Consider the following 14,999-nt stretch of genomic DNA (forward strand, 5'->3'; position numbering starts at 1 on the left):
AGATAATAACCGGATGGTGGATCTTGAACCGCACATGATTAGAATTTTACAAGGCTGAATAAGACCTGCCGTGACGCTTAATCCGCGCTTACACCTTGTTTGAAACATCGACATGCATGTTACAATTCTGACCCTAGTTTTAGGGCCCCTCGCCAAAAGTAAAACAAAAAGTGCCTCAGAGACTGATGTACTTAGGGATAGATGTCATCTAAATAATTGTTTTTTACTCACAATGCATCACTGTGTATAATATTTCCATCAACCAGCACTGTTCTACACCTAGTCACCTCAGCATTTGCGCCATTGTATTTGTTCATTTTGGGTGACAGCCACACACTTTATAATGTAACAAAGAAAAAAAGTAGTTCCTTCAATATATTGATTAACTCACTCATGATTTGTGTGTTCCCTTGTTTTTGTTTTTTTCCCTCTTTGCGTATGAATAAGCCATTCCATACACAGATATATGATTGTTTTATTCAGTAAAGCTAGAAAGTAATTCTGTTCCTGACAGAACCAACTTTATCTCAAAACTATACACCGAGGTTCAGAGGTGCACTGGGTCACCCATTATACTAGACGTAGTTAAATGTGCAGGTCTGCCACAGTTGGAAATGGGTATGCTGATGAAGTTGCACGATATTGTGCGACTGTGGAATGCACATTAATAGAGAACATACAAATTAATCTGATGAGGGTACTACCTTTTCAATGTTGTTGTCAGTAGCTGATGCTTGGGAGGAAATCAAAGGATTGAAGGAAGAAGGTTCTGAGGCATAGCAGCAAGGGTGGATCAGAGCAAATTGTGTTAAAAATGCCACCATTTGGGTTTCAGCCGATAGAAGACCAGTGTTGCCAGATAGCCTGTTTCCCATGACACAAGTTCATGATTCTTCACACATTGTAAGGGACGCTATGGTTAGGTTGTTAAACTGATAAGAACAGATACTACACTTGATCTTAGCCAAAAGGCCGAGAAGCGATGGTTAGGTTAAGACAGAACTGGTTTAGCACCCGATTCTGGGTTCCAGCTGACGAGCTATACCATAGATGTGAAACATGCCAGCAGATGTATGCAGTGAGGAGAATCCCTATAACATTGAGTCACCTTAGAAGATCAGGAGGACCCTTTAATAGGATGCAGTTGGGCTTTATGGAAATGCCCATCTGTAACCGACTGAGATATGTCATGGTTATAGCGCGCATTCTCTCTCAATCTATCTGAGGCTATCCACCATGGAGAAATGTCAGCCTCACTGTATCAAACTACTGTTACGCAAACTCATTCTACGGCTAGGATTTTTGGTTTCTCTGGAGTCAGACTGAGTAACCAGTTTTAATAATGAGGTCCTTAGAATGCTGTGTGAGACACTTTAAGTGGAACGAAGATTGCACTGTAGGTATCATTCCAAGGCTTCAGGGATAGTTGGAATGGTTAAACGGCATGCTGAAATCTCGATTGGCCAAAGCCTGTGCATTTGCCACTCTTAAATGGCCAGATGCCTCACCACTGCTGTTGTTTAGTCTTCAAAGCACCTCTGACATGTGAACTGTATTATCACATCACAAAATTCTCATGAGTCGTGCTATGAGACTGCCTGCGAATAATGCACTTGTAAACATCACAGATGACATGAGACGCAATTACTGCAGAGGATTAACTCATGTGGTGTGTTCCGTTACTGAACAGGTTGGGGCTGCTACTGCCAATCCACATCAGGAGCAGAGTCTGGGTTTTGTTGAACAAGCACATGCCAAAATCCTGTCTGGAGCGGAGGTGGAAAGGTCCCTACCAGGTTATCCTGAAAGTGAAGTGGGGCTAGGGATGTCTCAAGAATTGGTTTTTTATATTAGGTGCGTGAGCACAGAGGGGCAGCCCAGACTACACTGTTGATCGGGAGAGTCCTTGCTTATCGAGACCATTTGAAAAAGACTGGTGGTGACCCTCCTGGATCAATTCACTCCGGTTGACACACACGCGGGGTGTAGGAGGACCAACCCCCATCCAAGTTCTTGTTTGTAACCACAGTGGCAGAGCCGCCACCTCCCAGCCCTCTAAGGAAGCGAATATCCCAGTGGGGGAGCTGACAACGTCCAACGCTTGCATAGCCAAAGTGGTGTTGTACAATCATAGGAAATCGGACGCTCCCTCCTCTCTACTCTCTCAGGGAGAACAAGAGAAATGTTGCAGCTCGGTCCACTGGGAATTAAACAGATGACTGCTGCATGTGCCATTGCAGTGATACAGGCATAGGGGAATCAGAGAGCTGCTGCTCGAGGCCACAGGAAATATTTGATTTATCAAAGGGGCAGACTTGTTGGTTTGTTTTATTGCCCCTGCCATTTTCTATTTTATACACTACTGACCAGCCTAAGATCAAAATTGCTGATGGCAGAGCAAGCCCCCAAGGTAATTGAAATGGAAAGAGGACCAACACCTCTTGAACCTGGAAATGAATATAGGACTGCCAGGTTAAGATGATCACAACTTGGAAAGAGGCGGCTATATTGGAACATGTGCCAATACATAGATTTTGGCCAATCTATAGGAGAACTGTTGTATTATCTTTAGCATATTTAACTAATTCACAATCGATCGCAGATACTTGGTTTTCCTGGGATTACATATTGCAAAGGGTAGTAGAGGGAGTGATAGAAGGTCTGCATAACAACAGCGCATATTCAAATAAGGCCCAAGTTAGTTTGAAATCTTCAGGAAGTAGCCCCTACACTGTAGTATACCCCCTAACCTCTCCAGGAGTGCAACTGAAACCTTTAAACACAATTTACAGAGAAAAAACACAGTGACACTGATTTCAGATCCGTCCTTCTACATAAAAAAGGCATTATTGTAAATTACCAAATATATTTCACAAAAACAATGGCGCACAATCATAAGAAAGTTATTGAACACACAAGAAATAAGAAACATTCCACATGTCCCTCGCAAAGCCTAAGAGCTGATCTAAATCGAACATTCTATAAAAACTGCTATGATTGGATTTTTGTTGTTTTGGTCTTAGTTTAGTTATGAAATTAAGCTCTATTTTTGTAACGTGGTGTGAAATCTTTTGTGTTTTATTTTCACTGTTTTGTTGTTTGAAGTGTTGCCCAAATACTTCACACATTGCTTCTGAGTTAAGGCTGACTGTTTTGTGCTAAACTACAAAGGGGTTCAGCACAGGTTCATATGGAGCTTACTTGTGCCTTACCCTGACAAGACTGTGGTTGACGCTTGAACAGGGCTCACACCCAAGTCAACCAGTAAGCCAATTTCTAACTTTGGCAATTAGCGGTGAGGATACAAATTGTGTTTATGCAGAGCCATACAATGATTTGGTGTATGCTACCATCCAATATCTGAGAACAATTCATGTTTAAATTCTCCCTAATTGGCCATTTTGATTGCTTCCCAAATTTTTCCTTTGACCATTGTGTCTGATACTCAATGAGTTGTGTATGGAGAGGGAGTCTTCCTGCCAAGAGCACCACTAGGAAGGTGGAGTTACAAAAGGCACTGAGGGCCTGAGCAGAAGCCCAACAAACACTGGAAGAAGCCACATGAGAGGATAATGAGAGGATAATGAGATGGAGCGGCCCAAAGATGACCTTCCTGAGGAGCCACCTTCAGTGGAAATAGATGACTTGACCCATGGAATGGAGCCACATGTCAGGGCAGGCAGCAGTGTCTTTTCCCTGCTGCCTGTCCACAGAAGAGCTGGCGGAGAGGGAAAAAAAAGAGGGAATTCAAGCTGCAGATTGCCCAGTTAAGGATGAAGCAAAGGAAACTGGCCATGGAGGAGAGGGACGTTGAGCCAGAGAGAGCCTTTTAGGAGAAAATGTTGACCCTGGCTTTTTAATTTATTTTTTTAAAACCAGAGTTTGAAGGAAAGTTGAAGCGGTGTGTGTCTGTGCTGCCTTTAACTTCTGAACCACGTTGATAGGATACTACTGTGAATGCTAGTGGGGAGTGGGCATTTCAGAACAGCCAGTCCTCCCACCTCCCTGCAGACAGTTGAGTGACTGGACAGTGACTTCATTCTCCTCCAAGCCTCCTCTTTACAATACCCTCCTGCCAGCAGGGAGTATATATAACATTTCCTAACAAACAAAAAAAAGAATCAAACTAATTTTAAGCAATGCACACTAATACATTGTTTTACATTTAAAAGAAGGGTGTTTAGTAGTACAGGGATAAAGTCACACATTGGCAAGCACATGGAATACACACTCAACAAATTAATTGAAGCACAGGTATGCCAAAAACGGAGGAGTCGGATATCAAGAATCAACAATTTATTTGAATGTTCTAGTGGCTCAACAATTCGTGGAATTCAGCACAAAGCACTATAAAATGCAAGCAGTGACATTAAAGAACATTCTGGAGAAAATTCAAAAGAGACAAGTATTTTCCTTTAACTCTGATTCCTAAAATAAATACTAAACTCCTGTCATCAAATGCTAAGTGACATTTTTATTGTGGGGACCTGATACAAAAAATTGTGCGAATGTTATTCTTTACTGCAACGGCAATGAGTAAGGGCTCAGTGAATCTGCTCAAGTGTAAACCTCGAGATTTCAACTTAGAAATAAATGCTGGCTTCACGCATGTTCATTATTTCAGAGAAAACCGTGTGAGTGTTCTATGGCACGAAGGTTATGCGCAGACTGCGTTCATGGGGTTACATACAATGTACAGTTATTCACAGCAATTAATGTACAAGTCTTTCTTCTGTAGTCCTAACAACTGAACTAAACAAGTCTAACAATTGGTCGTTAGTAAAGAAAGAGGCTAATGTAAAGGTAACAGGCAGGGCTGAAAACGAGGCGCATTAATTCCCAAGTCCATCCAACGCACACCAGGTTTTGATTCTTTGGGAACACTCCATAGAAACACAGAGGACTCCATACAGCACAATGTCAGCTGCCTGTAGTTTCTTCCGTCATTAGGTAACAGTACACCTAACATTTTGGCAATTTCATGTTACTCCAGTGTTCACAACAATACAAAAATATCTGTCAAAAGCTAACAGTACACACATGAACTTAAAATAAAGTACTACTACATGACAAATGTTATTGTCATGAATAATTACAAAATCACACAAACACCATAATAATGAATTTGGTTGTTCAAACATTTTGACTCACTGATCTTTTTGATAAAAAATGAAACCGTTTTCGTATTATAGAACTAGGTGCACCTGCACCTATATTTAAAGTAGATGTAAGGAACACCTACAGTCACTTTTTAGTTTTTAGTGTTTTAGACTTGTGTACCTTATACACCTGTTTATAATAATACACAAGAAGCAATATTCAACTTTAAATGGCGAAGGAAATGTGTAGAGAAATTAACGCCACACATCTAAGATAAACCTTTCCGTATCAATGGAACACGAAGAGATAAATGTATTTAAAAAATAGATAATAGAAAATAACTTTACCCTTATGAGTACTTTCGTAAGTCACGACAAGGCTTGGAAGCATTAATGTGTAACAATCTAAAACTTTTGTGTCTGTGCAAAAAACTCCCGCCTTAAAAGGAAGCAGGATTACTTCAGGCGTTGAAGAATCACAGTGTTCAGTATATCAGCTTCTTGCAGTGTTAGGTTTTCATCTGTCAGCTCTTTGTTTGGGAATGTAGTTGCCAGTAGAAAGTCCACAGCAGCAAAGGCAGGCCGGGATTCAGTGATAAAGTGCCGAATGTCCAAGATCCTAGTAAAACATGTAATAAAGTTAGCCATCTGACCTTACGTTACACAAAAATGTATAATTTAATAACAGATTGGGTTATCGGACCCATTAACGTGGCCATGGCATCTCATTATGAATTATATCATTCAGACTATTACATCAACAGGGAATTGGAATTGCCACACATTTTTGTGTGGCCACATAGTTTGACAATCCAGTTACCAGCCTCATCAGAATTAAAAGGTCCCTTGTAATGAAGTTTAACTACTTCGCAACACTGATGTGACAACTCCTGAGCTAGACCTCAAATCTTCTCTGCTCCAACCTGCCCTCACTGTGAGACCAGCATTTAATAGATAGAATCTTACTTCTAACCCCACAGTTTCAATATTCTCCTGTATTACCTATACCCACTGTGAACAATTTCTAGTCAAACAAAGCCAAGCAAGTCAAAAATCACTTCTCTTTTAAAACAATATTGGCTATTATGACACGCCGCACAGCAAACAAACATTAGAAGCTTCATACCATTAATAAGAATTGTGTTGTGTCCAATAAATACACCACTCCAATGTACTTTTGTAGCTTTATTGATGGAGCTCAAACCCCTTGGCATCAGATCAACCTAAACCTCCAACCATCTCCTCGGATGTCTCTCACGCAATTCACTCACTGAGCTCATTACATTCTAGAGCTCACCAACATTCTCCAGGTAAACACAACAAATCTTCCCCCTTAAAAAATTTCAAATAAGCTATAACCAACATTACAAAAATAACAAGTAATAGTACATATGCATAACAAAAGATAAAATATAACATGGTAAAGTATTGATACCACCTGTATATGAAATGCAATGACAACATGTTTAACATGTGGTTACACTGAACTGAGCAGTAAACTGTAAAAAATAACATTGTTATGAATTGACAAGGCACATACAAGGATTACCACAATGCCCTCATGCTGGTTGCCACAATGAACACTGCATGCTAGCTGCTACGAAATGAACACTACGTGCTAGGTGCTACAAAGTCATCACAGCGTCTTGGTTTCCCAACAGATCGGCCTGACCTGGTAACACTGTATTCTGCTTCGAAACTCTCTCCTTCTCTGGCTACAATTCCATTCCTCTCAAACTTTTCCTTCAACCGGTTTCTTTGTGGTACATTGTACAACTGGTGAGAACTTCTCGTACCAAGCATCAATAATGTTGTCTCCTTTAAACAATGATAACCTCTTTTTATGCCAAATCCTTCCATCACTCAGCAACGTGGAGTTGTAAAGAACCTTTTCGACCCGCAAAGGCTCTGAGAATCTACTTTTCCAACCAGTCTTCCTTTCTTCACCTTTATAAAATCCCCTACTTTAAATTCACTTTTTTTACTCCTTGCAACGAATCATATATTTTTTTTTATACTTCACTTGGGTCATTTTCATCCGGTCTCTTTCTCCAGTACGTGACCAATTAATTTTCTTTGTCTTTGCTAGCCACACCATGTTGTCTTAATATGGGGTGTTCTCCCTCTCATCAATTCAAAATGGCTATGCTCTGTGATTCATACAGGTCCAGTCTGTAAGCTCCTACTTTTTTCATACATTCTTTTTCCCAATTCATGCTGTTCCTGGTTGACAATTCAGTGATCCTTTTTATAACGTGATTAAACAGATCAGCATTGCCATTCCCTTCAGGATAGTAAAGAGCCATTGTTTTTTGCTTAACTACAGTTTTTGTTATGAAATCCTTGAAGACATCCGAGACAAGCTGTTCCCGGTTATCACTAACCGCTACCTTGGGCAGACCCTCTCTGCAGAAAATGTCTTCCAAAAGATTTACCACTGCCCAAGAATCAGCCCAAGAATCAGCTTTATGCACAATATTAATTGCACTTCCTCACTATTTGTTCACTATTTTTTCATTGTCCCTGTCTACTTCTGGTCACCAATAAGATTGTTAGCTCTACGTTTGTGTTTTACAATGCCTACGTGACCTTCATAGCATAGATTAATAATCTTTTCACTTAGGTCCCCAGGTGGAATCAGTTTACCACTCCTCAATAAGAATCCTTCCTCCACAGACAATTCATTCTTTACTTCCCAAAATGCAGCAACATTACTTTCCAAAAGTTTTCCTGTCAACACTCCTTGACATAAACCATGACTTAAGCTAGGGTACAATCGTTTTGTGGTGCTGCTAACCATACTTCTGTATCAATACTCTGGAACTCATCCGAAAATACTGTTGCCACTAAACAATTATCCCACTCATTACTTGTGTCTTCCTTTGCAAGCAATGGTAACCTACTAAGGAAAACATTATTTTTGTTGCGGACGTGACGACTTCATACAAGTAGTCTAACAGTTGCACAGACAACCTGATTCTCCTTGATGAAACATTATTGAGACCTTGTAAAGTGAGAAACTTGGCCAGGGGTCTGTGCTCACTCCTAACTACCACTTTAGTTTCCCAAATGAATTTCCTGAAATTCTTTAGACCCCATACACATCCTAAAGTTTCATTTTCCACTCCAGAGTTCTTCTCCTCTTTTGGGGTTAAAGACCGGAACGCAAAGGCAACTACGTGTTCTGCCCCATCTTTGTTTAATTAAGACAGAACTGCCCACAGACCCTTGCCACTAGCTACTGTGGTGATGAAACTCCTACAGCCAAGGTTGAACCCCAGTAGAGCCAGTACTGTGCAAGTGTCACATTGTACCCCAGCGCACGCAAGTTACAAAAACAGGTCTTTTCAGAAATTATTAGCACGCGAAACAAACAGGTCAGTTAGTGTGCAAATGTCCTCCTTAATACATTCAAATGCCTTTGTCATGAGGACCTCTTCGACCTGAGCTGGCTCCCCTGTTTTTTAGCTTCATTACACATTTTATATTTACACATTTTAGCCACATCACTTTTAGTAATGAGATTTTACATACTTTATTTCAGCTTTGCTTGCATGATATTATTCCAGGAACTATTGTATAAGTTGCTTGATTTAGCTGACCTTTCCTCAACATGTGATCTGTACATTCTGTTCAAGGACAAGACCAGTACATAACATCCTAGTGCCTATGTTGCCCGTTAAGGAGACAGCTTTTACCATCCAGACATAGCATTACATCAGAGCTGTGCTTCTGATACAGTGAGGTTTTTATTATATAAATTGTCCATACAAATGTACTGCCCTTTTTAAACAACTGACTGATATGGTATATTTTCCCCTGAAAAATTGTATACAAATTTGGAATAGAATTCTGCTAAATCCAAAAAGGATCGCACTTCATCAGCACAGAAGATGGCCGCAGGAGCATACATAGTGAATACCTATTTAATACATATGCACTACGTATGTTCCTGCGGTCATCTTCTGTGTATACTGCCGGCTGTGGAAACTGCAAGGCAAGGCCGGTGGGCCGCCAATGAAGGCCTGCCGGGCCGCAGGCAGCCCGCGGACCATACTATGAGTGCCATGGCTGTAGAACAAACCCAATCCAAGATGGCTGTAACCAATGTGCTTGCCAACGCCCAATATGTCCTTACTTTTAAGTTTAATACTGTGCGATGTACCCCGCACAACTGATCTAGAAGAGGGCTTGTGTTGGTCCTCCTAGCCATGCGAGCAGGATGACAATGGAATGTAGTGCCTGGCTAAAGCACAAACAAAACAGTTTGGAATTTCTGCACACGCGAGGCATGAGATAAATAGGCCTGACACAGTATGCAAGGCTCGCAATGGGCCACTATAATTGTTGGGACGGTGCGCGCGGTATGTAACGGTTGCTAGCTCGCTAATACTATGCCAGTGTCAGGAATAACAATGGTACTGAAAGTATAATGAAGGCAAACGCAGTAGCAGCGCCACATAACATGTTGGTTGATGCTCTTACTGTCCTCGATTCTGTAGGTCCAAAAATGACGACTTGAATAGTTTCATGGGTTCCGGTTGGATTTTGAGCAGCTTGTCACCAATTAGTTGTGTCCAAAAAATACACCATTCTGATGTACTTTTGTAGCTTAATCCATGAAGCTCAAATTATTTGACATCAGATCATCCTAAACCTCCAACCATCTCCTCGGATGTCTCTCACGCAATCCACTCACTGAGCTCATTGAATTCTAGAGCTAAACCCTCACATTCTGTGCCTACATTCTTCAGGTAAATACAACAGATTTGTCCAGGTTTTTCCCTCTACTATGAATGAGAATGTAGATATGCTTGTTTGCTAACACTATTGCTATGTCAGTCAATGTTTTGACAGTAATCCAGTTTCATGCCTTCACTACTATTAGGTCTGGCCTCTACACTCTGTACTGTACCATGGTCTACAATATGCATGTACTCTTGAAAATTATATTTCACTATAGGAATGTTAATGTCTTTATTCTCATTCTCTGGTCCTTTACATATGTACGGTGACTCTCTGTTCACCGTGCTTTTTGCTTCAGTTGTTGCCGATATAGTGATAGCACCATTCTTCGTGCTTGGTCAGTAAGCTGTCATTTTAATTCGTCCAAAATTTAATACACTTTTAGCATGAGGTCTCTCTTTTTTTAAATGTATTTTTACTAATATTATTAGAAAACAGTACAAAAGATTAAAAAAGTGAACATAAATAAATAAACCCAAAAGAAGCCGACTACACACAAGTATTTTGGCAAATCAGCATACTAAATATAATATGAATCAGATCAAAAGTTATGAGAAAAGGCCCTCAGAATAATGTATAGTTCAATCATCTCTCCTTAGTTCCCATAGCTCTAAAAACGTAGTTAGTAGGCCCCATTTATGGCTAAAAGAGCATAACAATGTTCTCATTGCAATGGCCTGCTCAGATAAACTGCTACCACCATTAGGCAAATGAAGGAGGGTTCTCCTTCTCCTATGGCAATACTTGTACCCCCCCCCCCCCATTAAACAATTGGGTCTAACAGAATTATGGGTGGCGAGCATGCCATATGATGCTTTCAAAAAGGGAACCAACTGCCATCTTCCCTCTAAGACAAAATAAAAATGTTTCACCTGCTCGCACATATGGTGTTAATTAAGCACTACGACATGCTGTCCCCTGCGCCATGCTGGTTAATTCCATTTCCAGCATGTATAAAACACAGCCTTAAGGCCCTACACATGGCCAACATACCGGTCTTAGCAAATAAACAGTATGGAAGAACTCTGGAACGACTTCATGTAGGCACTGCAAAGATAAAGAAGAGGACCTCATTTATTTGATTTGCATCTGTCCTCAACCGCGTAAGCTTCAGCATCAACTATTTAAGAGAAGCTTCAATGGCCATTTGTACTTGCAGGGAAGCCATAATAGCTTGCTTTAATCCCGGCGACATGCAGTTAAACTGCAAATCCGTTAAATTCCTGGCAACAGCCTTTTGTGAAAAGCCCTGTGCGGCAACATTTTATAATACTAGATCGCCTAATATCCAAGGCAAAAATATGTCCACAGCAGTCTGGTTTCTTTCAACGAACTTTGTGTGCAAGAAAAAAACACGAAAGCTCCTAGTGGCTTGACTTATTTTGTACTTATCTCCATGTCGAACTTGGTCTACGCCTTCCTGTACTATTAACAGCCAATGGCAATAAAGATTGACTTCCACCAGCCACTAATGCATTTTTGCATACTTAGTAATAGAAAATGTGCAAAGACAAAAGCTGAATGACTGTTGGTGCTTCAAAGGATTCACTATTGTAATTTCTGCTTATTTTGCACAAACATGCAGGAAGTGGATCCACTAACTCGCTTTAAGATGCAACTCAGCAGATAAACTGAATGACTCGCTGAAGGTTCTTTTAGACCTAGCTTATACATTTATTTATCGTAATAAATGATAGTTTTATTCTGTAAAATTGCTGTGTTTTATCTAACTGAAACAGTAGAAATGACTTTGACTTTCTTCTCCCATGCCTGTGCAGTAATTAGTCGAGCAATGATTTATCAATCCATCAATCAATCAATCATAGCATTTGTAAAGCGCACTACATACCTGTGAGGGTCTCAAGGCGCTGGGGGGTGGGGGGAGGCTGTTACTGTTCGAAGAGCCAGGTCTTGAGGAGTTTCCTGAAGGTTAGGAGGTCTTCGGTCTGCCATAGGTGGAATGGGAGGGTGTGCCACGTCTTGGCGGCGAGGTGGGAGAATGATCTGCTGCAGGCGGTCACTCTTCAGAAGCGGGGGACGGTGGCGAGGGCGTGGTCTGCGGAGCGGAGCTGGCGGGTCGGGGTGTAGAGGCCGAGTCGGCTGTTGAGGTATGCAGGTCCGGTGTTGTGGAGTGCTTTGTGTGCGCTGGTGAGGAGCTTGAAGGTTATCGTCTTGTTGATGGGGAGCCAGTGCAGGTCTTTCAGGTGGGGTGTGATTTGGATGCGGCGGGGAATGTCAAGGATCAGGCATGCGGAGGCGTTCTGGATGCGTTGGAGTCATTTCAGGAGTTTGGCCAGGGCTCCTGCGTAGAGTGCGTTGCCGTAGTTAAGTCTGCTGCTGACAAGGGACTGGGTGACTGTCCTTCTAGTTTCGGTGGGGATCCACTTGAAGATCCTGCGAAGCATGCGAAGAGTGTTGAAGCAGGTGGAGGAGACGGCGTTGACCTGCTTTGTTATGGAGAGTGTGGAGTCGAGGATGATCCCCAGGTTTCATGCGTGTTCGGTGGGTGTAGGGGGTGCTCCTAGTGCCGTCAGCCACCAGGAGTTGTCCCAGGCCGAGGGGGTGGAACCGAGGATGAGGACCTCCGTCTTGTCCGAGTTCAGCTTCCACTCGGCGATGGCATTTGATCCTTCGTGGAGGTTGGTTATGGCTGTGTGGTGGTCCTTGGTGAGCGAGAGGATAAGCTGGGTGTCATCGGCATAGGAGATAATGTTGAGGTTGTGCTGTCGGGCGACATGGGCGAGTGGTGCAATGTAGACGTTGAACAGCGTTGGGCTGAGGGAAGAGCCTTGGGGTACGCCGCAGATGATCTCAGTGGCTTCGGAGAGGAAGGGGGGGAGGCGGACTCTCTGGGTTCTCCCGGAGAGGAAGGAGGTGGTCCAGTCCAGGGCATTCTCTTGGATTCCGGTGTCGTGGAGGCGTGCTCCTAGTGTGCGTTGTCAAGCAGGATCCTGATGTCGTCGGTGGCGGCGATGACGGCAGTTTCTGTGCTGTGGTTGCTGTGGAACCCGGACTGGGACGGATCCAGGATGTTGTTCTCTTCGAGGAATTTGGTCAGTTGTTTGTTAATGGCCTTTTCGATGACCTTTGCCGGGAACGGGAGCAGAGAGATGGGCCGGAAGTTATTGAGGTACCTGGGGTCTGCCCTGGGTTTCTTTAGTAGGACGTTGATCTCTGCGTGCTTCCAGCTCTCCGGGAAGGTCGCTGTTTTGAAGGAGATGTTGATGGTTTTCCGGAGGTGGGGTGTGATGATGCGGCTGGCTTTGTTGAAGATGTGGTGTGGGCAGGGGTCTTCCGGGGATCCGGAGTGGACGGTGTTCATGATCTTGATGGTGTCGTCGTCGTTGATGTTGGTCCATACGAGCAGGAGGTTAGTGCGGGTGGCGGTCGTGGGAGAGGGGGTGGCGGTGATTGCCGGGGTGGTGACGGCGTTGAAGCTGTCATGGATGTCTGTGATCTTGCATTGGAAGAAGGTGGCCAGCGAGTCGCACAGGTCTTGTGACGGTGGGATGTCGTTGGTGTTGGAGCTGGGGTTGGAGAGTTCCTTCACGATGTTGAAGAGCTCTTTGCTATTGTGTGCGTTGTTGTCTATGCGGGCTCTGAAGGCAGTCCTTTTGGCTTATCTGATGAGTTGGTGGTGTTGGCAGGTGGCATTTCTGTGGGCTGAGTAGCTTTCCGGTGTTCTTTTGCGGGTCCAGTTTTTTTCTAGTTTTCGGCAGATTTGCTTGGAGGCCTGGAGGTCATCAGTGAACCAGTTGGCTCTCTTGCTGGTGTGGGTGTTGGGGGGCTTCTTGAGCGGGGCAAGGGTGTTGGCACAGTCAGTGATCCATTGTCTGAGGCTGCGGGCTACGGCGTCGGTCGGGTCCGCGGGTGGGCTCTCGGAGAGGGGGGCGGCTAGCTGGTCCTCGGTGATTTGCCCTGGCTGCGGCGAGGCATCTGCTGGGTATGGTGGTGTGTGGTGGGTTTCCGGAGGGTGATGCGGATGCACTGGTGGTCGGCCCAGTGGAGTTTGGTGGTGCAGTCGAAGAAGACGTGAGTGCTCGCTGAGAAGATGGGGTCAAGTGTGTGGCCGGCGGAGTGAGTGGGTGTTGTGACGAGTTGTCTGAGTCTGAGGTTGTCGATCAGGGTGGAGGAGTTGGCGTCGTTGTTGTTCTCGAGGTAGAAGTTCAGGTCCCCGAGGAGGATGTAGTCCGTGGAGGCGAGGGCATGTGTGCTGATGAAGTCGGTGATGGAGTCGCTGAACTGCGGTCGGGGTCCGGGGGGTCTGTAGATGAGGGTGCCTGTGAGGGTGGTGTTGGGGTCGGTGTGGATCTAGAAGTGCAGGTTTTTGGCGGTGTTGAGGGTGTCGCCGGCGTCTGTCGAGATTTTTAGAGTGTTTCTGTGGACGATGGCAATCCCCCCTCCTATTCCATTGGTGCGGTTCTTGCGGGTGATTTTGTAGCCTTCTGGGATGGCTATGGCGATGTCAGGTGCAGAGGAGGGGGTCAGCCAGGTCTCCGTCAGGAAGGCGACGTCTGGGGAGTTGGTGTCGAGTAGGTCCCAGAGTTCAACGGCATGTTTGCGAGCGGAACGGGTGTTGAACAGGATGCATCTGAGGAGGTTTGGGTTCCTCGTTGGGTTAGTTGGGCCTAATGCTGGTGAAGCTGCAGTTCTGGCAGGAAAAGGGTCCTTGGGTGCGCTTCTGGGCGGCCAGGCAGCAGGAGTGATCGTCCGGCATTGAGTGCGTGGAGGGTGCCAGAGTCGTAGCGGAGGCGGGCGTTGTGGTGTGTCGGGGGCCAGGGGTCTTGGCGCTGGGCACGGTCCAGGCCGGACGGGCGCAGAGGGGCTTGCGTGCGCGCGGCCGCTGCGCGGCCTCCATATGAGGGGGTGATGGAGGAAGGAGCAGCTGGGAGGCGGTAGCGGGGCGGCAAATGGGAGACCAGGGGGGCGTGGCCCCAGCGGCGGGAACACAGCGAAGGGGGAGCAGGTGGGTGCTACAGAAGGCAAAGTGGGGGGCACACTGGGGAGAAAAACAAAACAAAATACAATCAGAGAGCCAAATACAGTCAGACAATCAGACACCACAGTCCCAGGTGGGAGGGGCGAGAGAAGGGCACAAAATGAGTAACACAGCAACAAGGCAGCTGGGAGACAGAGCAACGCGATGCCAGAAGC

The 14,999-nt window shown here is 44.5% G+C and overlaps 1 protein-coding gene and 1 pseudogene across 1 annotated transcript in view; both read right to left on the bottom strand.

Annotated features, from left to right (window-relative positions):
* Positions 1-783: 783 nt before the first annotated feature.
* LOC144829838 (U2 spliceosomal RNA) lies at positions 784-984 on the bottom strand (annotated as a pseudogene).
* Positions 985-4,281: 3,297 nt separating this feature from the next.
* Positions 4,282-14,999, bottom strand: part of UBXN2B (UBX domain protein 2B) — a 331,727-nt gene continuing 321,009 nt past the window's right edge. The window contains exon 9 of the mRNA XM_078687273.1: positions 4,282-5,718. Coding sequence (XP_078543399.1) covers positions 5,556-5,718 — 163 coding nt within the window. The 3' untranslated portion in view covers positions 4,282-5,555. The remainder of the gene's footprint in view (positions 5,719-14,999) is intronic.

This window comes from Lissotriton helveticus, chromosome 4_1 (assembly GCF_964261635.1).
Source record: "Lissotriton helveticus chromosome 4_1, aLisHel1.1, whole genome shotgun sequence".
Classification (NCBI taxonomy): domain Eukaryota; kingdom Metazoa; phylum Chordata; class Amphibia; order Caudata; family Salamandridae; genus Lissotriton; species Lissotriton helveticus.